The following is a 27,931-nucleotide window of genomic DNA, read 5'->3' as shown; positions in this document are numbered from 1 at the left end:
GTCGGAGGATGACAATTTTTTTGATTCTGTAAAGTTTCTTGGTTATCTTAAGATAGAGTTTTTGATTGTGGGGTTCGAGATTCATCTTATTCTTGTACTCTTTCTGTTCTTAAGTCAAATAATAAAAGGTGATTCAACTGATTCTTTCGATAATTAACGAAAATTACTGTTATCAATTTTGTGAAACTTCACTATATTATAATGTAGACGTGGTGTATAATAAGCTTTTGACCTGAAATACGTGGTTAATTAAAATCCGCTTGTAAAGTTCATTAAAACAATCACAAACTTCACGGCAAATAAAGGTCACTTTCGCTGTACTGGTTAAATTAGCCAAATTGGAGGTCACAGACACAGGTCAGTTTTTGAAGTTGCATACAATTAAGAAGTTAGGTAGTGAATACATAATTTTATGAATTCAGCACAAGTCTATAAGTTGATAGTTTAATTTAGATAGGGTAATATCGGTTACTGTAAAAATGTAGTAAGTGAATTTCAGCAAACACAGAGACAAGAACACTATGGCTAATCACGAATATTTTTCCAGATGTGAGGAGAGTTTAATTCAAATAGCACAGATACCAAGTGAGAAGGCATCAACTTAAACCATTTCATTTAAATGGTCAGCTCATTAGACTAACATAACCTGGTAGTAAAGTTACGTTAATTTTATAGTGTCTAATATTGCTGAAAGTGTAGTTAATTATTTGAACCAGCCGAATTTTCTGTTTATAGATAAATTATTTGGCTTCAATTAAAATATCATGAATGAACATTTCAGTAAGATATAATTTTCTTTTAACAAATGTCACGGAAGTAAATATTTGAACAATGTGGAAAAATTCCATCTGATCTTCAAATGATGATTAATTATTCAAGTAGCTTGATTGTTTACAATAGTATAATAGGGCATCTTTAAATGAGGAAACTTGTATTATTATCTTAAATATTTTTATGTAGTTCGGTTAATCAATGATGAATCATTCGTTAGGATACACATATGGATCAAATACAGATAATTATGCAACTTTCCCCCTTATTTAAAACAATGTTCTAGTTCATATTTCATCGGGTGAAATTTTGAAACATACACGACAGTACATTGACATCGTCATCATTCTCTTAACTCATTATGACCACTGCTGTTCGAAATTAATTGGTGATTTCTGTATTTCATTTGTAAAAAAGCATTTTAAAACTGTCATGTATCTGAGGCATTAAAATTGTCTGGTTTTTTATATATAGTCCATAATTCATCAATAATTCCATGTTTCCTTAGGTATCATCTTAGTGATTCCATAAAAATTTATCTTACGTGGTCATGTTATGCTAAATATTTAATATCTGGAATTATGGATTTTTTTATAGTAAGAATTATTGTTCTTTATGGTAATTGAACATAATTTGACGTTAAGATAATCATTTAAGTAATTATCAGAATGAAATTTGTAAATGTATTCGTCATATTGATTCTATTGTTGAATTTGTAAAATTAATGATACACAAATTAAGTTTGTCTATATTTTCTTATCCACTTTTGATAACCAAGATTTCACTAGTTAATCTTTGTTAGCATTTGTATGTTCTTTGAACACACATCTATGGTTCAACTGTATTTACTAGGTTGAAATTGATAGTTCCAAATAAATTGAGCTTTGGATAGAAAATTATTTATTTACTTTGAAGAACTGACTTACATGAAGTCACCAAACGTCAGAAATACAATTTTCCTACTCATTTGGGATATAACAAAGAAATATATTCATTATTTACTAGTTGATTATATTTTGAGCAGTATTTGAAAGCGAAATCCTTGATTAATTTAGATTTCAGTTTCAGTATAAACATCAACATTAGGACATGGTTTTATTCAGTTGACGAACGCCGGGTAGAACGAAACACACAACCATTGTTTGTTATTATCCGAAATACAATTAGATGTTTAAGTTATTGTTATTTGGAAATAGACTGAAATAAAATCACCTATGCAAATCATACATACAGAACATAAATATCATACATATATTTTGTCGCATTTTTTTATTGGGAAAATCATAAACAAGATTATAAATGATGAAAAATATTGTTGTTTTTATAAACTTAGAATATTTTGAAAATATACTTTTGTTTTGCTTTCAACTTTGATTTATTTTATAAATTCCTGTATCAAATAGCTTTAATAATTAGAAAAGTTAAAGGACAACTGTTTTCTTTGTGTGCGTGTGTGTGTGTGCGTGCATAATCTGAACTAATTTCATTTCATAAGGTAACTTGTATTCCACACAGTTTGACAAATATTAATAACGTAATCTATATATATATATTCATAGATAACATTGACACTTTAAAAAAAAGTGAAAATGTTCTCTCTTTATGAGCATTATGAAATCTAAATAGACGGTATGCTAGATAATACAAAAATCTGGAAGTTTGAATATTTTAGAAAAAAATCTTTCCGAATAAGAAACTTTTAAACAGAAATATTGTGATGCCAATAACAGACTGATCAATTGCAGCCCTAAATAACAATGAGAAGATACAAGTAAAACAACACCAAATTAATTTAAACTTCACCCCATTACACAAGCAAGTGGCTATCAGGACTCAATAACTAAGTGGATAACGCGATGGCGTTTGAAGTGAACGGTACTAGGTTCGAGTCCCAGAGTGAACATCAACTCTGGGGTGCAGATAAATCCAGCTGACGAGTCCCAAATAGGATGAAACGTACGTCCTGGATTGCACTGCTAGCCACTATCCATCAATGCTTACGAAAAGCTTGTGAATTAAGGCAATATCGAGGCATACGCACAGTATGCATATATGCCAATAACAGACTGATCAATTGCAGTCTTAAACCTCAATGGGAAGATTCAAGTAAAACAATATCAAGTGAATTTATAATCTGATTGTTCAATAAGGGACTATTTTTTTCAAGACTAATTCCTAACACATAAATAACAAAGATTCCTAAATTATGAAGATAATGAGTATAGTTAACTAATCATTTTGGTTTTCTGAAAAACTAGATTTTTAACAGCATAAACCAGAATAGGATATATCACTTTTATAAACATTTTGTGTTATAATGATATTTGATTGACTGGAATTACATCACATACTTCCAACTTAGATGTGTCTCTTTAAAAATTTTAAACTACTTGTCTGTTCTACGTTTGAATGTTGTGATCTAAACAATGTTACTCAAATCTGATGACGAAGTTATACGACTAGTATACAGGTCCGAAATTCTGTTTAGGAACAATCAAAAGTGTTATTCTGTAGTAGATTTACTATTTTTATCACAGGTTTTTTTTGTTGAGTCATACTTTACGAATACAAGATTGTAACTACTGTGCTGAAAATAGTTTTGATATTCATTGCACTTGAACTCTCAGATACAGTATATAGGATAGATTAATTAGAGCCGAAGATGAGAAACACTTGATTTCGAATCACTGCTTTTTCAGTATAATGCATGCTATGAAAACTGATAGCCCTGGGTGAGTAAAACTGATGAGTCAAAAACTAGGTCGAAGCAGATGTCTACTACTAAATAATTCACTGTGCTTTCTTTACCTCAATCAGCTGACTACCAAAACTGTCTTACCAACATCCAGAAATTTCCACAAAACAGCTTATTAAATGGTAAAATTTTGTCGAAAATCCATAGATATTTTCTATGGAATAGGGGGAGTTCGTTCAGTCACCATTGTTTGAGGAAACTACTATTGTCATCACCAGTTGGTATAATGAAAATGACTTTCAGTCTGGGATTTGTAACCGTCGAATCAAGTGTTCATAGTGATCTCAGTATCACATGGGAAAGTAATCAATAGGAACGAACTATGCTATCTTTATTGATTGTTTCACAAACTGGTTGATTGGCGCATTCTGAAGAACTTAATTACATACAATAAAGATAGTTTTTATGTGTTGCTTTTATAATTAACATAGAGACTTCTTTGTTCATTGTTTTTTATTTTATTTAAAGTATAGATAATAACTAATATTGAGAGAATATTTTAGTCAGTCTGTCATTACAATAATGAGTCATACTTTGAAATGAGAATATCATGCAACTGGGCTAGGACTGTGAGGTTGTCTCATTTTCAAACTCTAAAAATGTAGTTTATCTGATAGTAGATATGTTTCCTTTGTCGTTTTTTTTCTTAACCCTTTCTACGACTAAGCATATAGACTAGTCATACGTAGAATAAACAGATGGAAGCAGAAAATACAATTTTATCTTTGTTTACTGCCATGAATGATGTGTTTTAGAAGAAAAAAAAACAGGTACATAAGTCATTTACAGATATCATAGTTAGTCATACAAGTTGTTTTGTCTTTTTCTAAGCTAAATATAGTTTTCTCTTCGGAGAGCAGTCATGTAAATATCATAATTCCCTAACGAGAGAACCCACAAGCTTTTTCGGACTTGGGATGTAGGATATATTTATCTACCCGGTAGCTATTAAACTACAACATCTTTATACTTATGGCTGAAATTCATAACCTATTAGTTAAATAGATTTTTACTTGGCAGCTTATGTTTGCAATCTCTAATGTAGTAATTCGTTAAGTACATGGATGCTTTTCGTGTTTTTTAACTTGGAATTGTGTATCAAAACAGCCTTTCGAAATTCCACTACAGTCGAATAAATGAAGCTGTACTTTGGCCTTTTTTCACTGTCACTTTTAAGTAACTGTCTGAAAGCTTTGATTTATTTTTCAAATTGTTCCCACTTAACAATTAAAAAAGTTCGTTCTCAGGATGAACTTATTTGAGGACAAGGTTTTGCCCGATTAGCTTTGCAATGACAGACTACAAAACAATCAACTTTGGGAAGCTAAATTTAATAAATTAAGTTTTGTAATAGAAAATAGTATATATCTGTAGGACATCTCATATCAGATAATTGTGGGACTTTTTCAATGTATTGAATATGTCATTTATAGTTGAGGACTTGAATGTTAAAAACATCCAGTCAGTTTGGAATTTAAGTAGGTATAGTACATGTCATTATTACAGAGTAAGTAAATACAAGTTAAATTGGTAGATATACCCGGCGAATTACAAATGACGCATATTTATGTAAACTGGAAATTCTTATCCAGACATTTAAAGCGAAGAAATATTTCTTCTTAATCATATCTCAGTTATGCTCAGAGCATTGTGTTTTCGTGTATGTAGTAGATATTTTGTATTTATTGTTGATATTACAATCGAGCTAAATTTACAATGATTAAAGTGAAATTTGTACAACCTGAGAACATAGCTTCGATATTGCTTTCATCTAAACGTCTTATTACATATATTTAGGTATGATGATGCGAATATACCAGCAGAGACTGATTATTTGAGATCCTTAATACTAACAACAAGAAAATTTAAATCATCATATATGACTTCATACCCATTAAACAAATTAGTGGATATCTGAACCCAGTAACTTTAAGGATAACACGTTAATATTTGAAACAGAAGAATCTGAGTTAGAATCTCAGCGTAAACGTCAACAGATATTAGTCTACTAGTTAAATAAAATCTGATAAAATAAGCTCAAATTAGTTATTTCCAATAGTTTTAGTTTGGTAGATGTATAATGTCATTCGAATGCAGCAGAAGACCACGTCTAGAAATTTAAATATAAGAATGAATTCGTGTATTCTACCTTATCTACAATAAAAAAATACATAAAAAGCATTACTTAAACAATGAATACATAGTTTATTTTGTTCATAAAATATTCAGATTTAGGTTCGTTTTAAAATTATAACGTTGGCATGATGTGTCTTTTCTAAAGATGTCTCGCACATAAAATAGTAGTGAGTGCGGAATTAATCACTAAGTTTAGTAGGTATCAATCACAAGGTTGGACTTGGTAGTTTTAAATCAATTGATCATTAGGTAGAAAGTTAATAATAAATATATATTTTGTGGTATCAATGAGCAGAAAATTGTATTTCTGACGTTTTGTGACTTAATGTAAGTCAGTTCTGAGGAGCGAATAAATAACTGAAATAAAATTACTCCGAAATACAGTTTGCTACTCATTGGATACCACAATATATGTATTTATTACTGAAATTTAATGATACTGGACGTTAAATTGGTTGAAATGTCTATTGAAGTCACTGAATAATATATAGGTGTGATCTAATGTTGGATATAAGAAATATAATTCGCTTATACAGGTTGCGAGTTTCTATCGGGAAAGAACGTCTCAGTACCTTTCTGTTTTCTGAAATGGACAAGATCATTTCATAACTGACCCCATAATAGTTAGGTTGCCAAATGGTGGTAATCGATTAATAGTTGTGAATCTCTGTAACTTTTGACGTCCGAAAAACATATAGGTTTTCTAGCTTGACCCTCTAGAGCAGTAATGATCAGCTGTTCGAGATTTTGTGAAATATCGGTTTAAAGCATATAGTGATAAAAACTGATTTATCTGTGATATAATAATGAGTACTGTAGATCTTTTTATTCAATATGTCTCAATGATTTACTTGAATGTTTGTTCACCGAACTTTCTTTTTCCTGTTTAAATTATCATATTATAGCATCCGGATGTACGGTAGTTAAATATAAAAAGATGTGGTTACTATGACCTAGACTACAAATCTTTTATACAGTTGCTCGAGTTCCATTCTTTAAAGTATTCCTCTTTCTTATTTATTTCAGTTTATTTCCTACGTATAAAAGAATTGGAAAGAGTATAGCAACACTTCTACGATTTATTTTGATTATGGCTGGTTTCTGTAGTGCCCTTTTGTAAACTTATTTAACAGACAGTGTTATTCGAGCAGTAACAATTCGTCTATTTCTTTGTATTATTATGATCACTATCATGTCTGTATAAACGTGTACTCTTGATCATATGTGACAGCCTACGCACATATTCCTCACTCTACCTAAAATATTGGTCACCTAAATATCGCTCGATGAGTGTTGTCTATCCCACGTATATATGCGCTCGAATCCTATTTATAGCCTTTGCCGTACGTATCTGCTCCTTGATTCGACTTGACTATAAATTCGCCTCTGAACTTGCTTACATACACACATTCGCCTATTTCCTCCAATTAGCTCAATGTGTTTGTAACTTTGTTATCTGTGTTATCCGCTAATAAACTGTGGTTGCTTCTTCTTATTACCTTCTGAATTCAAACACTGTCGCGGATTTATATGTTAACGGTTATCGAGATGAATGATTAACGAAGCTAAGACACTACAAGAATATCTTAAATGTATACTTTTATTGGTTAGTTAAATAAACGACAATTTAATGAAACGAATTATCTTATGACTTTATGGTTAGCATTTTTTAAAAATTAATATCCATCTGTAACGATATTTTCTTGGAAATTATTATAAACTGGTTCATTTCAGCGGTCAATAGGCTCTGTCTGTTACTACATTTATCGGAATAGAAGTATATGATTCAAGTACCAAAGCTTTAAATCCGATAACTTTGAGAAACCTATAGGATTTCCTAAAGCACGATCAATACAATATATAAAGGTAGGAGCAGAACATATCATCGGTAAATAAAATGCTCTAAATTAGAACTCAATTCAGGTTTGAACTGTCAAATACAACAATTTATGCAAATAGTTCACATACTAACTCTTTTATTACTGAAATTAAATATCTTGGTTTCGATTTCAAGAATACCTGTAGATGTATAGTTACAAATTATCATCTAAATAAAAACTCACTCATCATTTAGTCATCAAGCACTTTGTTCGGTTGTCATATTAGGAATCAATGACACTGGCTACTTTCTGGTTCTCTAACTAGCCCACGAGGTTTTATTTCAATCAATATCCAAACCCACTATCATGAAACCACATTACTTTGGATTATTTTGGTGGAAAAAATTTCCTGTTGATATGGGATATTGTTTGAAGTAAAAAAACAATACAACTCCCCACTGGATTTTAAATAATAACTGCTGTGTTATTCATTTTAATTTACTTACTCATTAGTTTCATTTCCCTACAATAATAGATAGGAAAATCCGTTCATTAAATGACGAAGTCTTTATTATATTCCCATTAAGGAAACTTGAGAATTCAAAAATACAAACGGGAATATTCACGAGCGTTAATTAATGCTTAAAATAATAAATATCAGAGCAGTTTTATTTGGTAGATTTTGTTAGGTATGGATATCATTTTTTTACTGGATAGATTTTAAAAATTGTAAAAATTTAAATCACATTTTCATCTGAACATTATGTACACTAAAGCAAACGGAGTGTTGTAGGTAGTTAGAATATGGTAAAGTTTGAAAATATACTCTCAATAATAACAATATAATCCAAGATAACAAATGTTATAATTTCTCGTATTACGACCCAGCTATTCCTATTTCTTAGTATTCTTGGACACCAATTCACTCGATAAGTCCCCAAATCAGAAGGCGGTTGGACAGATAGGGAATTATATTCCAAATAACAAGGGTAGATGGAAGTAAGAATTACAATAAGAAAAACGTTAGTATATTTATAGTTTTTACACGAGAAGATTCTAGAGTCTTCTCCAAATATCCACTAGCGCTGATTGGTTAAGAAATAGCTAATCAGTTTGCCTCAACATAATCCTGCACGGAACAGGCTTTAATTGAGTCTATATTCCACTAATAATAATAATAATAATAATAATAATAATAATAATAATAATAATAATAATAATAATAATAATAATAGTAGTGGGTAAATTATACTGTAGTCAAGACTATAATTTTATCTTCTTTTTATGGATGGCTTAGCTTCCGTTTTATATAGCCAACTGCGAAGAAATTTTGGTAGATTTGAACGAATTCTGTAAACAACCTTGAAACTAACCTGTAGTTCTGTGGAATGGTTAGAACCGCTTGAATTTTGAGAAATAGAATTCCCAACCGCTCTCCTCTCAAACTTATGATAAAAGGACACTGGATTATGCTCTCATACCCCAGTTAAAAGTTAGGGCAGGTTACTGCAAGGTAGATATAGCCTGTTGAAAGGGCTTGGTTTCAAATTAGATTATAGTTTTAACAAAATTTCTAGTGATTTTCATCTTAAAAGCTAATTATTATTTTCTGTACTCCTCAAATAATTAAGAATAGGAAGCGTATCAATCTAGAAATCATTAGTGACATATTTTAATCTAACTGAGAATCAATATTACGCTATCGCAATTATGCTCTATTGTGAGCTCACGATTGTTATTAATTAACCTATTCTTTACTTAATTTCATAGACTATTTCTTAGTTTTAAATACTGCTTCTTTCTAATGACTTGATGAATATAATTTTCTCTTATTCCCTTGAGCTTGATGAAAGCGGTTCTTTTCACAATTATGAATTCACATAGTTTGACTTATTATTCTTTTATACTCACTTTTCATCTAATACTAACCAAACTAGTATTGTTTTGTCAGATAAAGATCGACCGTTCAGTCACTGGGTATTGACTAACAACTTGTTCCTCAGTTTACACAGCGATGACTGGATTCTATCTGTAGGCTATTGGACAACATTATATACAAATATGGATAGTGGCTAGCAGTAGAATCCAGGACTCACGTTTCATCCTATTTGGGACTCGTCAGCTGGATGTACCTGCACCTCAGAGTTGATGTTCCATGTGGAACCGTGACCAGTGGAGTCCAATCCTTGTCGAGTGTGAGACACTTTTCCAGCTCAGGCAATGGATGAAGCGTTACGCAAGATCATGGATTTATTAACATTAATTAAAAAGTTTTTCCCAAAATTTTTAAGCAATCGAACTCTTAAATAAACACAAATAAAATACTTTTCTTTACAGTACTAGGCATTCAGAACAAGTTGCAGAAATGTTTTCCCGAGGATTTTCAACTAACAGATTTATCTGATAAATATCTATAGTTTTCTATCATATTCAACCTAAATTTTAGATTTCTGTTCAACATTCAAGAAGCTAAAAAACAACAACTTGTTCATTGCATTTTTAAAAGTTGATTGAATTACTTAACCAATTTGTTTGACTACAAACAGTTATAGTTTCTTTAAAAGAGAACATTAGCTAGACATTTCTGAAAGTTTATTAATTCACTCGGTGTTGTTTTACTTGTATCTTCCCATTGAGGTTTAAGACTGCAATTGATCAGTCTGTTATTGCATATGTGCATACTGTGCGTATGCCTCGATATAGCCTTAATTCACAAGCTTTTTAAGCAAGGATGGATAGTGGCTGGCAGTGGAATCCAGGATGCACGTATGCCAGCATGAGACTGATCAATTGCAGCCCTAAATAACAATGAGAAGATACAAGTAAAACAACACCAAATTAATTTAAACTTCACCCCATTACACAAGCAAGTGGCTATCAGGACTCAATAGCTAAGTGGATAACGCGATGGCATTTGAAGTGAACGGTACTAGGTTCGAGTCCCAGATTGAACATCAACTCTGGGGTGCAGATAAATCCAGCTGACGAGTCCCAAATAGGACGAAACGCACGTCTTGGATTGCACTGCTAGCCAATATCCATCTTTGCTTAAGAAGTTTGTTAATCTATAAACCAATGTATCAGCTCTATTGAATATATATATATATATATATATATATATATATATATATATGTATGTTTCATCCATATTGATATGTTTGTAGCCTTAATGTTTGTACAATATGATGTTACTAATCTGAATTATTTCTATTGTGAGTCATTTCTTTTAGTGAAAATTTATTACATCACGTCATATTTAAAACTTGAAGCATAAATTTATGTAAAATGATTCATTAAAAAAAATTACTAGTTTGATAGAAGTTAATTGTATTTAGAAAAATAATAATAAATTAATAATAATACAGACAAATTATGACTATATTAATTGTTACCTGTCATATGAATTTTATAGATATTTATGCATATTTACTTATATATAGAGATATAAGTAGCATTTGATGATTTATGATTACTTCTTCCAATAACCACTGGAGATTGTCTTTTAATGTAATAAAGAATAAATAATGAAATAATATAATCTAAGTATATTTATTGTTTATATGTTTATTAGTTAGAAGATTATATTAATGGGAATATCCTGAATAGGCATTATAATATAATCAAAGTAATATGAACTAAAATAAAGAAATTTGCCAAAAACAGTAGATTAGAATATTACTTTGGTTATTTACTTTAGTTTGGTTATTCACAAGCAGATCTTATTAATGAATGTAGAAAAACAACAACATTAAACTGGAGTTTAGATAAGCATTGAAGTATTGTTGAATAAACTCATTGAAAATATTGATTATATTTTTATTGTACAGTTTTAGTGTAGACCTCTGAATAAATCATCGTGTTTATGTCATGCGAAATATAGATAACCTTTTCTCTGAAGGAATGTCGAAAGGAATTTATACTGAGGACTGAACATTCAGCTTTAAATGAATAAAATATATATCATGTTTTAAACAAGTATAATTTTTGTATCAGTTTAAAGTGTGTTCCTAATTTATATTAAATTCTATTATTGTGAGAAACATTAACTATTAACCACTTCATTTCAGAAAATCTTTACAATATATATGTTTCTATGGTCCAGTCTAGTCATTTAAATTACTCATAAAATCTTGAGATTACAATAAAGAAAAACTGGTATTTATGAAGAGATGAACTGAATTTACTCCAAAATTGGTTAAGATGATTTCCAGAGTATTTGAATAATTTGATTTTTTTTTTAAAAAAAAAAAGGTAGCTAGTTAACTGTTGAGTGGAATGCTTATTAGTTGGACATTTACAAAATTATTATGAGAAACGTCTAGCTTTTTAGAAGTGGACTTAAAATATTAGTGTATTATGTGAGAACTAAGTGCTCAAAATAATGTTGGATGTAATCTATTAGGCTTAATTTATTCAATATACAAATACTGATTGTTTACTTATGTACTGACTAGTTATCTACTAGTGATTTACAGTAAATGATAAATCGTGGATTGGTTGAAGTTGGACATTAACACTATTGGATGCCGGCTCAATGATCTAGAGGCTAAGCGTATGCACGCTCTCGTCCTGTGTTTGAATCCCACGTAAGGAATCGTGGACGCACACTGCTGAAGAGTCCCATATTAGGACGAAACAGCCGTCCAGTACTTCCAGGTTTTCCACGGTGATCCAGCTTAAATCGACTCATGAATTCAACCATTAAATATAATCTTGTCAGAAAATATAAGCTCATAAAGTATACAAAATGTAATGAAAAGTGAGTGCATTGAATAGTTTGTTTTTAGTGTATTTTACTCTGATAATATTATACAATCAACTGGAATTAAGTAACTGGTGGTTTATCGTTTGAATTTCTATGATTTATTTCATTAAACCTACACTTACTTATATATACTAAAGTTGATAATAGATAGTATTAACAAAATTGATGAATGTATATTTGTAGCACTGCCAACCCTGTTTCATAATTAATTTTAATATAATTACGATTGTTATTTAGGAAACGTTTTCATTAAATCATTACCATACTGATTTTAACTTGAATCACACAGTATCTTTGTAATCGTTTTTCAAATAATAACATATTTATATATAAAACAATGGATTTATAGGCCAGTTGGTGACTGGTGTATATAGTTAAGAAATAGGTCTGAATATTCCTCTCGAATGACATCATTTTATAATGGTTATAAATAATGTTGTTTATCACTTGTTGTAGATGTTTAAAATTTCACATTGTTATTATTGAGAATTAAGTTCTACTCAATCACCTAGTTTATAGAGCTTAAAGTTATTCTTACTGTGTTACTGTTGTTATGTATAACTTCGCATTGACATTCAATAGAATATCATTTAATATCAGAATAAAATTCCACAGAAAGTCTTGTAAATGCCGTTTTTTGATGCAAAAGTAACGTGGTTTTATACAGCAACACTCAACCTTCGATGAGAATTAGAACTTGGTGTTGGCAACTATTCAATAAATAATTCACTATATTTAGGTATGTAGAGAGTGGGGAAAACATTTAAATGTTGGCTATCAAATAAATGAATGGAACGACACTTTACGTCTGCAAACAAGTCAAATGTAAATAATGTTAGGGTATTCATAATTAAGTGAACTTTTAGGGTAATAAAACTCCGCCTGTTGCCCTTCTAGGGTTACCGTCGGTGCCCAGCTAGTATGAAGGAGGAGGGTTGGGAATGGGATCGGCAACCCCAATCCCACATAAAGTAACCTCGCTAAAAAAGCGCTAACCATAATAGACAATTTAAGTAAATATTAAGATAATAAGGGAGATATGATAATCCTCAGAGAAAAAATTGAAGAAAATCCCAATACTTTATAGTTGTTTCCTATATAATCCAAGTGTATACTGAGCTAGGCATGTCAAATCATTGACAATTAAACAAAGTACATAATTATAAATAGATGATGTAAAAATATGAGAGTTATGACGAATGATCCCATATAAATAAAACAATATAAATTAAAGATTATGTCTGTTAATATTTTCAATTATAACGTTTTTTATTCAAATCCAACTAACAACTTCATAAATTATTGTAAATAAAAATGTCTTTAGAGCGTCCTTCAGGGCAATATTCTAAAATTTGAAAATAACATATCCAGTTGAGTTAATATTATGCACAAAATATTCGAAACTAAATAAGCCGGATGAAAAGAAATCATAGTGACAATTGAAATTCCTGGAATCAGCATGCTTCTGATGTTAATTTATCATAATCATCACGATTCTGAGATGATTATTAACATGAGAACAACACGTAAATGACATATGATGTCTTATATAAGACTATCACTCCTCATACTTCATAGGCGTCCGAACAGGAGTCTCCAACCCATTCTATCATGGGCTCTCTCCAGTTTTGCAAAAAGTTATTCGTGATTTCGACGTCTGCCTCTGCGTGTACTGTGTACTTTGGTTTGTCTCTTCTTTTTTCTTTTGCCTTGAGGATTCTTAATTAAGGCTTGCCTAATGATTCAGTTTTATAATTCCGTAAAATGCTTCTAACGCACCCCCAGCGACTTTTTCTAATGTCTTTCTCAGCTGGAAGATGGTATATTCTCCACCAAAGTAGGATATTTTCATGATTCTTAGCCAAGTGATATGAAGCGTCTTGTGAAGAAAACTTTATAAATACTTTTACCATTTTAATGGTGGCCTCAGTAGTTTTCCAAGTTTCAGCTCCGTATAGTAGAACTGTCTTGACGTTTCCATTGAAAATTCTGACTTTGGCGTTGGCTTGAAGACAGTTTTTGAGCTCCAAATGTACTTCAACTTCAGGAACGCTACACTTACTTTCACATCTGGATCTGATGGTCCTTGTTCACCGATGATGCAGTCCAGGTACGTGAAAGTTTCCACCTATTCCAGAGCTTCTCCATCAAATATGATTGGATTGGTATTCTCCGTGCTGTATTTCAGGATCTTGCTTTTCCCTTTGTGAATGTTGAGGTCTACTGCGACATAGGCTGCTGCTACACTGGCTGTCTTCACCTGCATTTGTTCGTATGTGTGGGATATAAGGGCTCGGTCATCTGAAATGTCCAACTCGTTTATTGCATGCGAGCCGCCAACTGTATTCTATGCTTCCCTTTGAGATGCAGTGTTCTTCATATACCAGTCAGTCACCGGTCCTCACTTGGAATGCATCTGTCATCCGTCCTCTATGAACCAATTTACAATGTAGTCCATCGTATGAATTCTGTACGATGTTGACAATTTTCTTAGGCACACCATAATATCGAAGAAGTTTCCATAATATTCTCCCATTCACGCTGTCAAACACCTCATAATCAAGGAAGTTGATGTATAATGACGAGTTCTATTCAATTAGTTGTTCAACGATGATTTGTAGTGTCGCGATTTGGGTTGTGCACGACTGATCCTTACGAAATCCGGTCTATTGATCTTGAAAATGAGCGTCTAATGAATTTTTCGTCTGGATTAGCAACACTCTGTTCAAAAATTTCCGTGGTACTGATATTAGTGTGATGCCTATACAATTGTGTTCTCACACTTGCTCAGATCTCCCTTCTTTGGTATCTTGATGAGATATCCTTCTTTCCAATATGTCTGTGGCACTTGTTCCTCCTCACAAATCTTTCTGAATGGAACGTGGAACATGTTTGAAGTTGCTTCCGTGTATGACTTCAGTGCTCCAACTGGTATACTTTCAAGTCCTACCACCTTGCCACTCTTGATTTGGCTGATTGCCATCCTGATTTCTTCGGTCATTGGTGTAGTGACATCTATAGGGAGGTCTGTGTGTACCACTTCGATGTCCGGTGGGTTCAGTGGAGCTGGTCTATTCGTGAGTTCTTCAAAATGTGCCACAAGTTTGTTTCTCTGTTCTTCAATCTCAGTGATCGGCTTGCCTTCTTTGTCCTTGGCCGGTCTCTTTTGTTTACTATATTTCTCTGATAGTTTCTTCGTCGTGTCATATAGCTGTCTCATATTTCCTTATGTTAAAGCTTTTTTTGCTGTCATTGCTAGCTCTTCCATGCATTTTTCCTTGTCAGCTCTGATGCTCTTCTTCATTTGCTTGTTTGCTTCTGTGTATTCAGCTTGTATCTTGAACTTTTCTGTTCTTGTTTGGACGTTTTAATTGCTGTCTTCTTGGTCTTCCTTTCTTGAATATTGTTAAGAGTTTCCATAGAGATCCATTCCTTATGATGATGCCCATTGTGACCCAGCACCTCCTGACACGTTGGAATTATTGCTTTTTTAATCTATTCTAAGTTGTTTTCTATAGTAGTTTCTTCGTATTTCAGTATATCCTGTAAGGCTTGGAACCTGTTGTTGAGAGCTATCTTGAAGTCATTGAGTTTGTCAGTATGCCAAATGAAGGCTGTATTGAACCTTTGTACTGCTGTTTGTCCAGTTGTCCAATGCTTCTTCAGCTTCACTTTCATCTTGACTAAAACCAGGGCGTGATCTGAATCTATGTTAGTTCCTCTCCTGATTCTCACGTTTTCCACTGAATTTTTGAATCTTCTAGTGATGCAAATATGATCTATCTGGTTCTCCGTGTTGTTGTCCTGTGAGACCCATGTAGTTTCGTGTATGTGTTTTTGCGAGAGTATTGTTCCGCCTATAACCAATTTGTTAAATGTGTATAGATTTGCAAACCTGTCACCATTCTTGTTCGTTTCTCCCAATCAGTCCATGTCGTCCCATGATATCTCTATATCCGGTGTTGTCCATTTCGACTTTGGAGTTTAGATATCCAATCGGGATTGTTAGGTCTTTTCCTGGGCACTTCGCTAGGATGGATTACAGCCTCCCATAGAACTGATCTTTATCGTCGTCGTTGCTACCATTGGTGGGTGCATAACATTGGACAACATATATTATGATCTCCTCTTTTGTTTTGAATCGTGCTTTGATGGTACTGGATCCATGAGATTCCCATCTTATAAGTGTATTTCGTGCATCTCTGGACAGCATCAGAGCAACTCACTGAGTGTGTGGAGAATTTTCTTCTTCATGGTCAGAATACAGCAACATTCATCCAGCTTGAGTCCAATGGGTTTCACTGATTCCGAGAACCCCGAAGTTGTATCTCCTCATTCCCGTTGCTATCTGGTGGTCCTCCCGGTCTCCCACATTGTATGGACATTCCATTATCATCGGCCTCGTGAGTTTCGAAGAATCTCGGCTTTAACCATTAAATGTCATAAAGATCATAAATGAAGAACTTTCAACTGGCAGGAAAGTTTTAAAAGTTTGAATTTTTTCGTGCAATTTGTCTTAGCAAGATTGTCTTCTACGAGATGAAGTTGTTAACCCCGTACCCAACCCTCCTTCTTTATCCGGTCTTGGGAGCGACTTTAACACTAGGAGGGCTACATGCGGAGTTGAGAGAGGGAAGGACAAGTAGTAACTTCAACGATGCCAGCTTTTTTCTTTCTGTATTCTAATGATTGCCAAGTTTGGCGCGAATGTATTTGAAACTTCTTTCAAACTGGAAAGTGAAACGAGATAAAAAATGATAGCAATACTTCGGTTGTGTCTGACATTCTTGTGGAGTGAAGACTACAATCGGAGTCCTTTTATAAAAATATTACCACTCAGAATATAGGGGAGAACTGACTAAATGAGTTCACTTAATAATGAATTCATTTCTACAAACTGTTCATTTCATTTCTCAAGGTTGTACACTTAAATTTAGAGTCTTGTCAACCAACAGAAATAACTCCTTTTAAATTCTTTTACATGAGGTTGGGTTCAGTGTAACAAAAACGTCAATTATTAATCACAATGATTTTCACGATTACAGAACGATTATATTTAAGCGATGACAGTTCTGAAAACTTATAGTGTATGATTTGATATCAGTTAATTGATAGTCAAGTTCCATAATCAATAACAAAGAAGGTATTCCGTTAGTTATTTACAGCTGATAGTCAACGCATATATTCCAAAAGCTCGAACTCATATCATTCAGTGGAAAGGTCTGTTTGTATGTCTATTTTAGCTACTACACTGAGACAGTAATAGAGACAAACTGTAATATTTTAAAGAATACGAGTTTTCTATGATTTCTAAACATGTATTCATCGAAAATGTGTTATCGAATTATTATGGTTCGTAAGTCAGTAGAAAAACAAGCACATTAGTTAAATTAATTCGGTCAAAACGATAAGTATTAACTAATAAAAAATATTATTTTGGAATTGTGCCAAGGCTAAAGATAAACTCTGCGCACTTGTGAATTCATTTAGGTAAGCGGAATGGTGAGAGAGCATCTATCTATGTTAGGCTAACAATCACACTAACACTCACTGTCAATAAGTAATATTTGGATAGTTTTTTTACGTTAATGGTCTGAGGAACTACAGTACATTAGGACAATCCCGAAAGCATTTTGTCTGTCTGTTTACGACGCTTTATACATATGAATATAAGTAAATGATGTGAAATTATGACATTTTAAAAATCCATTTGACTTAAGTTGTTTATTTAATTTTTGTTTCGCATTAATTCTTTAGGTATGGCGAACTAGTGATAATTTCCGCAGCCCTAATTCATACGTTTTTGTTACATTTACTGTCATATATAAATGGCGTTATTCCATTGTGGAATACAATAATTGGTACAAACCACTTTTATAACATACTATTTTGCAGTAAGATTTACTGTCTTTTAATTTATGATAAATCGATTGTAATTACTCATCAATCAATTAGAGGTGAACTAAAAGATATAAAACCGCCATAATTTCACTCATTCAAATAATAGCTTCCGCTTGGAGCATCATACCTATAATACGGTAAAAACTGTTAATTTCCTCAGGTACTTAGTTTAGAATAAAGATATAGTTTTTCCTATGGTCTATGAAATAAGATATTTTAAGTTATTTATCTTGAATAATTTTACTTTGGTTTACTCTAATGGTGTACATAACACTAAGAATACGACTAATTCTGAACATTAATGATGATTGGCAAATCTTCATTTCTTCAGAGACTGATTGGTACACTGAAATCATTATTATTTTCGTAAATTTAATAAATCTACATACTACTCAGGAATTTGATGAATTTTGATATATTTTTATTAGAGGGATTGTACAGATTAAAGTATTTTAACCGTTGAAATCAGTTTGATATATTTTACAGAAACTAACATACGTTAATAGGAAAATATTTCTTCTGAAGTATCATCGAAGGTAGTGATTACCTGATTATCACACTTAAACACTATTATTCTAACCTAACAATACCGTCATTTATTAAAAAATAAAACAGGTATAGATAGTCGAATGCATATCGATTTGTCTTCTAATTTTCAAACGCATCATAATTTTATGTTTGTATCTAACTAGATGATTTCAACCAACTATGACCTCCTGACCTTTTGTTACTAACATTAAAAATTGTAACTGATAATTATTTAAATGTGTACAGATATAGGCTTTAATCATTGGACCTCAATAATATATAAGCACGCTATCCATTTTATATAAAGTTGTGTATCGAATTCAGTTCGCTTAAATCTGTTAAAGTATATAATTACATTAGTAACATATCGGTTAGTTTAATACTGGTCAGTATCATTTTAAGTAGTAGATAGGTGGACAGTGAAAGAAGGAGGCATTTGTGGATAAAGAACATTCTTTAAATATAACTTCTCATTTATGTTACATTTTAAATTTATATGGTCTTGGATATAAGTTTGGTGATCTACTTATTTACATGTTGGAGGGGTAGATATGAACATGTTTTTTTGCGAACCATTCTATAATTATCAGAAGGGGACTTATAGGTCCTGGGTTCGAGTCTCGCGGGGGGCGGGATCGTGGATGAGCACTGCTGAGGAGTCCTATACTAGGACGAAACGGCCGTCCAGTGCTTCCAGGTTTTCCATGATGATCTAGCTTCAATTGACTCATGATTTCAACTATTGACATTCTATAATTACAAATCTTCAACAGTATTGATATAAAGATAATTGTGAAAATAGACCGAAATAGTTAGAATTTAATTATATTCATTTCTACATTTGAATGAACTCCATGCTAATATATTAAGTGGTTAAGATTTTAAGAAAGGTTTAAAAATGCTGAATGAAACTGTAGTTAAATGATAAAAATAATAATAATAAATTGAGGCTTATGAAGAGAAGAAAAATTTCAAAGTGAGAATTGCTTATCTTATACTAGTTTGGTACTATGCGGACTATAAGATACGAGGCTTGTGGGTTAGTATAACATATTTATACGAAAAACATATATCAGTATAATAAAAGGTTAATTATTTCTCAGTAAATATGATGATAGTTTTCATCACAGCTGACAGCTGATCTAAAAATAACTGTTTATAGTTTTAAGTGAAAGTTATGTTATGGTTAGCCATTTCAGTGATCCGATATGATGGTAACTTGTATCCCATGGTAAATTTTGATGAGACTTAATGAACATGCAACGATGTTTAGAAGATACTTGTTAGTGTTTGAGAATAAACACAGGTAAGCATCATTTAATGTTCTCGGAAAAAAATATGCTCTGGTTGATTAATATCACCTGTCTTCAATTAGGTGACTTGAAAAATTAAACCTAAACTGTTTACATTTTTGATGATTCCTGAAAAAAGTCATCTAGTTTCACTAAATCTACTTGTTTTTTTTTATTAAAGATGTTTGGAGAAAATCGATAGCGTTAATAAGACATACAGAATGATGAGTCATCCAACGTTTTGTATCGACAAGAAAAAAAAATTCTTCACATCCTTCAGCCTTTTTATTTATTATATAATATTAACAGTGGTAGAAAAGGAACTGGTTTTGAAATGCTTTCGTAATCTGTTAAACTCAAATGGTAAGTAGATAATACTAATACTAATATATATACACACTCTTATTGATGTAAAAAGTATTGTTAAAGATTGTACATCATACTGTGAATTTTCACTTCAATGTGGAAAACTATTTTAGTGATATTCATGTTTCCTCAGCAGGATGGATTAACCTGAAAGCTAATAATTTTTTTCAGGGAACATAATAGGTAAAGCCTTAGTAAATGAATCACTAAAGTATCTCTGTAATTGGCTTATAGCTTGCCTTGTCGATATGTAATGAGAATATGTGTTGCCTTTAATTACAGTATCACTGCTTGCACACAGATTTTGACTGTCCATTTTCATTGTCTAATCACTGACCTTATATTTGGTTACCAGTTACTGACCTTTCTTATTATTGGTCTACATTCGCTCAGTCGCTCGCTTGCCTGTTTGCCGTTCGACACAACTCTTAATGCTCGTTTAATGCATCTGTAATTTTGGACATCTGTGTGTGTGGTCTCGAAATAAACGTAATCAACACTTCGTATTCGCCTTCTGAATAATATACCGTTGGGGTTAAATAGGACGGTTATCAAGACGAATTGTATACGAAGTTTAAGGGATATATCGAATACCGACCACCACATCCACTGTCATACCTAGAATCATTAAATCTTTTACTAAAACTTGCAGATCACTCAGTGTAATTACCTTTGTGATTCACTAAATTCGTCAATCGAAGCAGTAAGAAATTTCGAAAAACTGTCTATCCCTTAAAAATTCTTGTCTGCCATGAATTACTTTAGCCAGGAAATTTACCGCTCAATTGCTCAAGCTGTAGCTAGTTAACTTTTTTGGATTGAAATGTATTTAGGAATCAGTTTTAGAACGGTAAAATCCCTAAGTGACATCTTGTGGTGTTTGAATGAACTAATGATTCCTTTGTACTTATTGAATGCTTGATTTCGAATTCCAAATACAGTACATTCGTTCGTGTTTATCTAGTACTTCTTGATCCGATTACGTTATTCCTGGGATTCTTAGTTCATACTATAATTCAAATACTCCTAATCATCACACATCTAATAACCACATTGTTACCTAAATGGAGTAGTGACAAAGTATTTGATTAAAATATTACACTACTCAAAGTTGAATCCTCTAGTTGTAAATGTTTCGTTGAATTTATCTATTATTTTGTAGTAGTGGGATGTCAACAATAAGAATCTTAGTTGGAAAACACTATACACTACCATGTCATTTCACTTAAAATACAAGCTTAGTATAGCTCTGAATAATTTACCATTCAGAATCTGATTTAAATATGAAACTTTTGAAATATTGGATATGACTATAAAGCAAGCCACATTCACTCATCACTGATGGTTGTATTTGGAAAGTCTATCACTTAGGTAAGGGAGACGTACTGGTAACTAGTATCAATTTAGTTTTTAATTGTTCGTTCAGTAACGAATAAAAATGTTCTGTATATATTTCTGAACTTGGCTACTTGTTGGAGAAACACTTATCCTTTACTTGGGAGTTCTTAAGTTACGAGGGTTCAAATGTGCTAATGTTTTACAGGAAACGCCAGTCTTGTTCCCCAAACTGTTAATTTATTTAACCAAGTCTTGTTAAAAAGGCTGGTGGATCGACAGCATGTTGTAAGTTTGTTCATTTGAATCAGGATTAATTTATGGTGAAATTGGGAAACATTCATTTTAATATGTTTGAGTAGCTTAGCAACACTTAGCTTAGAGTAATGCTCACATGAAATTATATTTTACTATATTTTAATAAGCTGGAGGTAAACCCAGAAAGCTGTTCGGGATGTGAATGACCTGCTACAATGAACCAAATAGTTAACAATCACTGGGTGATGTAAATTTGAATCCCACAGAGAGCAGTATTTCCCTCCAGTTTTCGAGCACATCTCGCTATCTCATGTCACCTAGAATAAACAGTAAATTAAGGGAATGTTGTTAATTCCCGACCGTTGCTGATACCTTGACATGGTGGTCGGGCTTGCCTGTCATAATGAACCAACAGAGCTATACTGGCTGGAATAATCGTTCCTAATAGTCCTACCATGTCAAACAGGTCGGTTGAAAAGCGGTAATACTAAGACCAGCAAGCCCAAGATCCGAGAGCGAAGTCGTAGTGCTGACTGTACAGAGGTGTGACAGCAACAAGGTGTTCCCCCCGACAACCAGCATGACAGCGATGTTGCCCTCCCACGAAGGAAGGGTGGGGTTAGAAAAGGTCGGACCTAAAAATGCACTTTTGGCCTTATCCCACGGACCTCCGGTGGTAAGGTCTCAACAAATATGGAGCAAACACGAGAATTACTCACAAAAAGGTCGTGTGTAACCGACTTCGTCAGTTGTGAGGGGCACTGCGGTCACGCTCTCAGGTCGCTAAGACCACCTCTAACCCAATTTCCTTTTCAGGTACCTCCAGAAGAACCCTTCCTCGGTGTGGGCAACCGGGAAGTGATAACCGCCCTCATACCCCTAACAGCACTCAAGACCACTGTATTCATAATCAACCTCCCTCTTCAATTTCTATTATTCCTCCTACATCGACTTTCAACTATTTTGACTTCCTCCTCAAGTGTCACCATGGCCAACTATTCTAGTGCTCAAAACAGTGCCCCAGGTCTATTGAAACCTCGCTTCAAACTACACATTCGAGCCTTCAACGTACACGCCCTATGTCAAATCGGCCAGCAGGCCTCCTTGGCTAAAACCCTAGAATCTCGTACCATTGATGTATGCTGTGTCTCCGAAACACACATACAGGATCCTAGTGTGGCCATTCACTTGACCTCACCTCGCCAAAACAGAGAGCCGATGAGATACACCCTCCATGCATCTGGCGACCCGATGGCTAGTTCCCGTGGTCTGGTGGGTGTAGGCATAGCACTAAGTATGAGGGCAGAACAAACACTATTAGAATGGATCCTTGTTAACAATCACTTATGTGCTGTTAGGCTAAATGGCTTTGTGAGAACTCGGAAGGATAAGGCCAGACGTTGTTGTCTTTTCGTCGTTTCTATCTACGCTCCCAGTCACTGCAGCCCGGATGAAGTGAAAGATGACTTTCACAGAAAGCTCCCTGAACTTCTTCAGAAAGCTAAACGCTCAGACATAGTACTCGTAGCAGGTGACTTTAATGCTTAAGTAGTTAGCTTAAATCAAACAGAAGGACATTTAGGTATTATAGTGTTCCGGTTCAGCAAACAGATAGTGGTGATTGTCTGTTGCAACTGGGCTCAGACAATCGTTTATGTTTAGCAAGCACTAATTTTAAGTATAAGGAGAGACATCGTCTAACATGGGGACCCCTCGCACCAAACCAACGATGGACTCAAATAGACCATATTGCCATCAGTCGTCGTTGGAGAGGGTCGATAGAAGATTGTCGCTCATTCCGGAATACCTGCTTGAACTCCGATCAAGCTCTAATACGAGCACGCATTTGCTTGCACCTCGCTGGACGCAGAAAAACCAAAATAAGAAGACGTATCAGAGTTGCTCTTAGTGACGAGGATGTCGAAAGTAGATTCCAGGAACAACTGAGGTCACACTTAGGTAGTTCTGAAAAAGAGGTTGGCCCAGGTGTTGCTTGGAAAGATATACAAACAACTGTGGAAACCGTAGTGACATTTATTAGTGATTTAAACCAAAGGGTTAAGAAAAACCAATGGATTTCTACTAAGTCTATTGCACTGATAGATTCTCGTAAACTCATCCTATCAGGCTCTGAACACGATGAAGAGAGAAAACAAATCAGATCTAGGTTAGCCAAAAGTCTACGGAATGACCGTGAGCAGTGGTGGGCAACGAAAGCAAATGAGATAGGAAAGGCAGTGGCTGTAGGTAACTCAAGATAGCTTTTCAGACTAATAAAAGAGACAGGAATAAAGAAGTCAAGTGCAAGTGACAATATCTGGGAAAAAGATGACACTTATCTGCTCTCAGTCTACACGTTTAAAACGATAGGCGGAATACTTTAGGGAGCAGTTCAGCTGGCCTTCAACTACTCTACAACTACACACCATTCCCAAACAGCTTGAATGGAACATTGAATTACGCCCCCCGACTCTAAATGAAGTTCGAAAAGCTATAGCTAATCTGAAACGAGGAAGTGCAGCTAGTCCAGATGGATTAACTCCAAAGGTATACAAATATGAGGGTCCAATTTTAGCGATTAGGTTGACTAATATTTTAGCTAAAATCTGGGAAGTGGATGTAATCCCATCCATATAGTCGCAATCACTGATTGTCCCAATATATAAGAAACGACCAAAATCAGCCTGTGATAGCCATAGAGGGATTAGTTTGACCAATATAGCATCTAAAATACTAACCACAATAATTATCGGGTGCCTAACAAAGACTCGTGAACTGCAAACTCGAGAAAATCAGGCTGGTTTCAGACCTGATCGTGGTTGCATCGACCACATATTCACCATTCGTTAGGTCTTAGAACACTGACATGCTTATCGGCGTCCAACAATGACAGTTTGTCTTGACTTAAAAGCAGCATTTGACTCTGTAAACCGAGACGTTCTGTGGAAGGGTCTGTATGGAAAGGTGTACGTCAGAAATCTTCTCAGGGCTTTTTACTCGAACACTATCAGTCGAGTCAGAGCTTATGGAGAACTGTCATCTGATTTTGCGACCCCAAATGGTGTCCGATAAGACTGTTCACTATCTCCATTTTTGTTTAATTTCATCACAGACCTACTGCTGGAAATAACTCTCTCGTCGACTGAACTTTCAGGAATTGACCATCTACCAAGAGGTCCACTTATGGGCTTAGAATATGCAGGTGACATAGTCCTGTTTCTTGAAGACGCTGATAAAATGCAAAGTCCTTCAGTAGCATTGACCAACAATGCCAGGGTGTTTGGTGTGTGTTCTTCCTACGCTAAATGCAAGTTGTTGCTTCAAAACTGCCTGAGTCAGCACCTTAGCTAAGGATCGGAAGTGAAGTAGTTGAACACATCTGATCAGCCCAAATGGGATGGTGTCTGATGAAATCTCAGCACGGACTCAGAAAACTCGTTTGGCTTTTGTCAACTCACGTCACCTATGGTAAGGGCGAGATATCCGTCTATCAATTAAAGGATGAGTATACTGCACAGCAGTTCGTTCTGTTCTTCTTTACGGCTGCGAAACGTGGTGTTGAAGGGTAGAGGATACTCGTAAGTTACTAGCATTTGGTCAAAGATGTCTTAGAAATATTGCTCGCATCTGCTTGGATCACCGGGTAAGTAATAGTGAGGTTAGGCGCAGAGTATTAGGGAATGATGATAAATCAGTTGGTGAGGTCGCGAATCTTCATCGACTGAGATGGTTGGGCCACGTTTTACGCATGCCTGAACACCGTTTACCACGACGCGCAATGCTGACTAGTGTTGAAGATGGTTGGAAGAAAGTTAGGGGTGGCCAAACCAAAAAGTGGCACCAGTCCTTGGAGTCACTAACTCCTAGTCTGAGCCATGTTGGTAAATGCAGACTACTTGGTTGGGGTCAGCGTGACTACCGTAACCAATGGTTGGAGGCTCTGGGTGACATGGCTCAGAATCGATCACTCTTTGTCTTTCCTTAAACCGTGAGATTAAAATTACTTTACGTCTTTCTTTCTGCGAACTAATTCTTTCTCCCTGCACTATATATACAATCTTTCTTTTATGCATTACTATCACTGAAGTGACTACTTCTATGAATTTGGTGTTTATCTTGTTGCGCTAATGAGGTGTGGCAACTTGGACCGATGTATATATGTGCCTAGTCCTACGTTGTAGCTGACTTTCTGTTGATTACCTTCAAATACTTAACATCAAACAAAGTGCGCTATGATACCGACTAGTAAGATATGTTCATAGCTGAGGTCTAGACAAGGGATTGGTTACTGCTACGTGGTTAATTATTCGATCCAATTGATGAGAGCGTTAAAAGTGAATATATTTATACCAACAATCCTCACATTAACAGGTTAGTACTCTATCGAATGGATTATATAATCTGATAAACAATGACAAAGTCCTGGATTTCTCCAATTGTTATTATCAAAACTGATTATCACGTTAACAAAAGATATGTAAAGTTGGTTTTATTACATAACACCACACAATAATCAAGTGTATTTACTTGATGATTACAGCGACAATCAAATCAGGTTGTCAAAAGTTATGAAACCTATATTTTCGTATAGATTATGTTTAACTATGACTTAGAGCATTTCTTGTTGCTTTTACGTTAGACATGATATTTATATACGTATATAATTTCACACAGATGTGAGAAAGCTGTGAACAATAAAAGTAGAAGAATGTAGATTATTTGTGAAATATTTTAAAGAATTGACCAGAATGATAATATACATAGATGATGATGCCCGGTAAGAGGAAATAAATAAGATGAAGTACTTTTTTAGTGTAGATCAACTGCCATCAACAATAATCACCACCCATATCGGGAGCTGATCATTCACAAACACAAAAAGCAGCATCAAATTCAAAAGGAAGGCAGATTCAAACTATACTGGTCATATCAAACTGAGTTCAGAAGAATGATGATATGTATTTAACTGGGATAATTAAGTACACAGTTGTTGGTTTGATTCAATAAACAATTTGGTGAATTATATTTCCTTTGTCATTAACGCCATAAATTCTTCCAAATTAACTAAGAATGAATGAGAACAAATGACAACAATAATCGATATGATAATACTGAATACAATGTATATTACTCATAAGACAGATTCAACATATTTTAGAATTATTAAACGATAAACAATTTAAACTATAGAGATGGAAAATTTTCTATCAGTAATCAGTTACAATCAGGATAGGGGAGTTAAGAAAAATGGCAAGTACCTACATTCCGAATCAAGACTAGTATATTCCTCACATACTTAATATCTAGAGCCGGGTTCAAGGATGCTCTGACACCAGGTGGAGGTTCACCATTGCACCTTGGTGGGTTGGAACTCGCGATGAACCCTAATCGGGTGCGCTCGGGAGTGTAGTTTTTGTCACTGGGGTGGGGTCTCACAGTCCTCCCCTTAAAAATAAGAAATATGAATAATAACATACACACGAATAACCGCTAACTAATGATAGCAATTATTCCGATCAAATAGAAATGACAAAAAAGATAATTAAGCAATTCCTAAAACAACTTAGTTTCCTCACAATGAAGTAAACTTCATTTATGTACAAAAAGCATAAATCAGATTATATGGTTATGAATATTGCACAAATACAATACAAAAAACAAATCAAAAGTGACACTGAACATAACGAAATAACTAATAAGATTGAATTTCTATCGTATTTATGAAGTGCATAAAGAATTTATCCTTAACAAATTTATCCAAATAGAAAGATATACTTTTTATAAATTTTTACATGTAAGAGAAAATAAAGTTGACCTGATTTTCAACCTATTTACATAATATTCTTTAAGTTTTAGATGATTCACCATCAAAACAACAAAAACGATTATTCTCTCCAGTCAATTAATTTACTGGAATACATATCCCATGTATGATACTCTAGGTTAATCAGATATAGACCAAATAAGAAGTGAAATATGTTAATGAGGACTTGTTGTTGGTTAA

At 33.7% G+C, this 27,931-nt stretch overlaps 2 protein-coding genes across 4 annotated transcripts in view; both read right to left on the bottom strand.

Moving 5' to 3' along the window:
* Positions 1 to 5,454: 5,454 nt before the first annotated feature.
* CETN3_1 (Centrin-3) overlaps positions 5,455 to 27,931 on the bottom strand; it is a 39,221-nt gene continuing 16,744 nt past the window's right edge. The window contains exons 6-7 of one of the 3 annotated variants that reach the window (XM_051209181.1): positions 10,875 to 10,981; positions 5,455 to 5,680 (exon numbers count right to left, since the gene is read on the bottom strand). In XM_051209181.1, coding sequence (XP_051074612.1) covers positions 10,899 to 10,981 — 83 coding nt within the window. In that variant the 3' untranslated portion in view covers positions 5,455 to 5,680; positions 10,875 to 10,898. Of the gene's footprint in view, positions 5,681 to 10,874; positions 10,982 to 22,587; positions 26,992 to 27,931 lie in introns of those variants that run through there. The other 2 variants (XM_051209179.1, XM_051209178.1) reach the window with 2 other exon arrangements.
* MS3_00001708 (uncharacterized protein) lies at positions 12,488 to 16,841 on the bottom strand. Its single transcript, XM_051209182.1, has one exon. It carries the CDS (start codon positions 15,465 to 15,467, stop codon positions 15,009 to 15,011), a length of 459 nt encoding a protein of 152 aa, XP_051074613.1. The 5' UTR covers positions 15,468 to 16,841; the 3' UTR covers positions 12,488 to 15,008.

The sequence above is a fragment of the Schistosoma haematobium genome, chromosome 1 (assembly GCF_000699445.3).
Source record: "Schistosoma haematobium chromosome 1, whole genome shotgun sequence".
Taxonomy (NCBI): Eukaryota; Metazoa; Platyhelminthes; class Trematoda; order Strigeidida; family Schistosomatidae; genus Schistosoma; species Schistosoma haematobium.
This window is presented reverse-complemented; position numbering and strand designations above follow the sequence as displayed.

Bases quoted from the DNA above. Each gene is read 5' to 3' on its own strand.
- MS3_00001708 (XM_051209182.1), bottom strand. From the start codon at position 15,467: ATGAGACAGCTATATGACACGACGAAGAAACTATCAGAGAAATATAGT.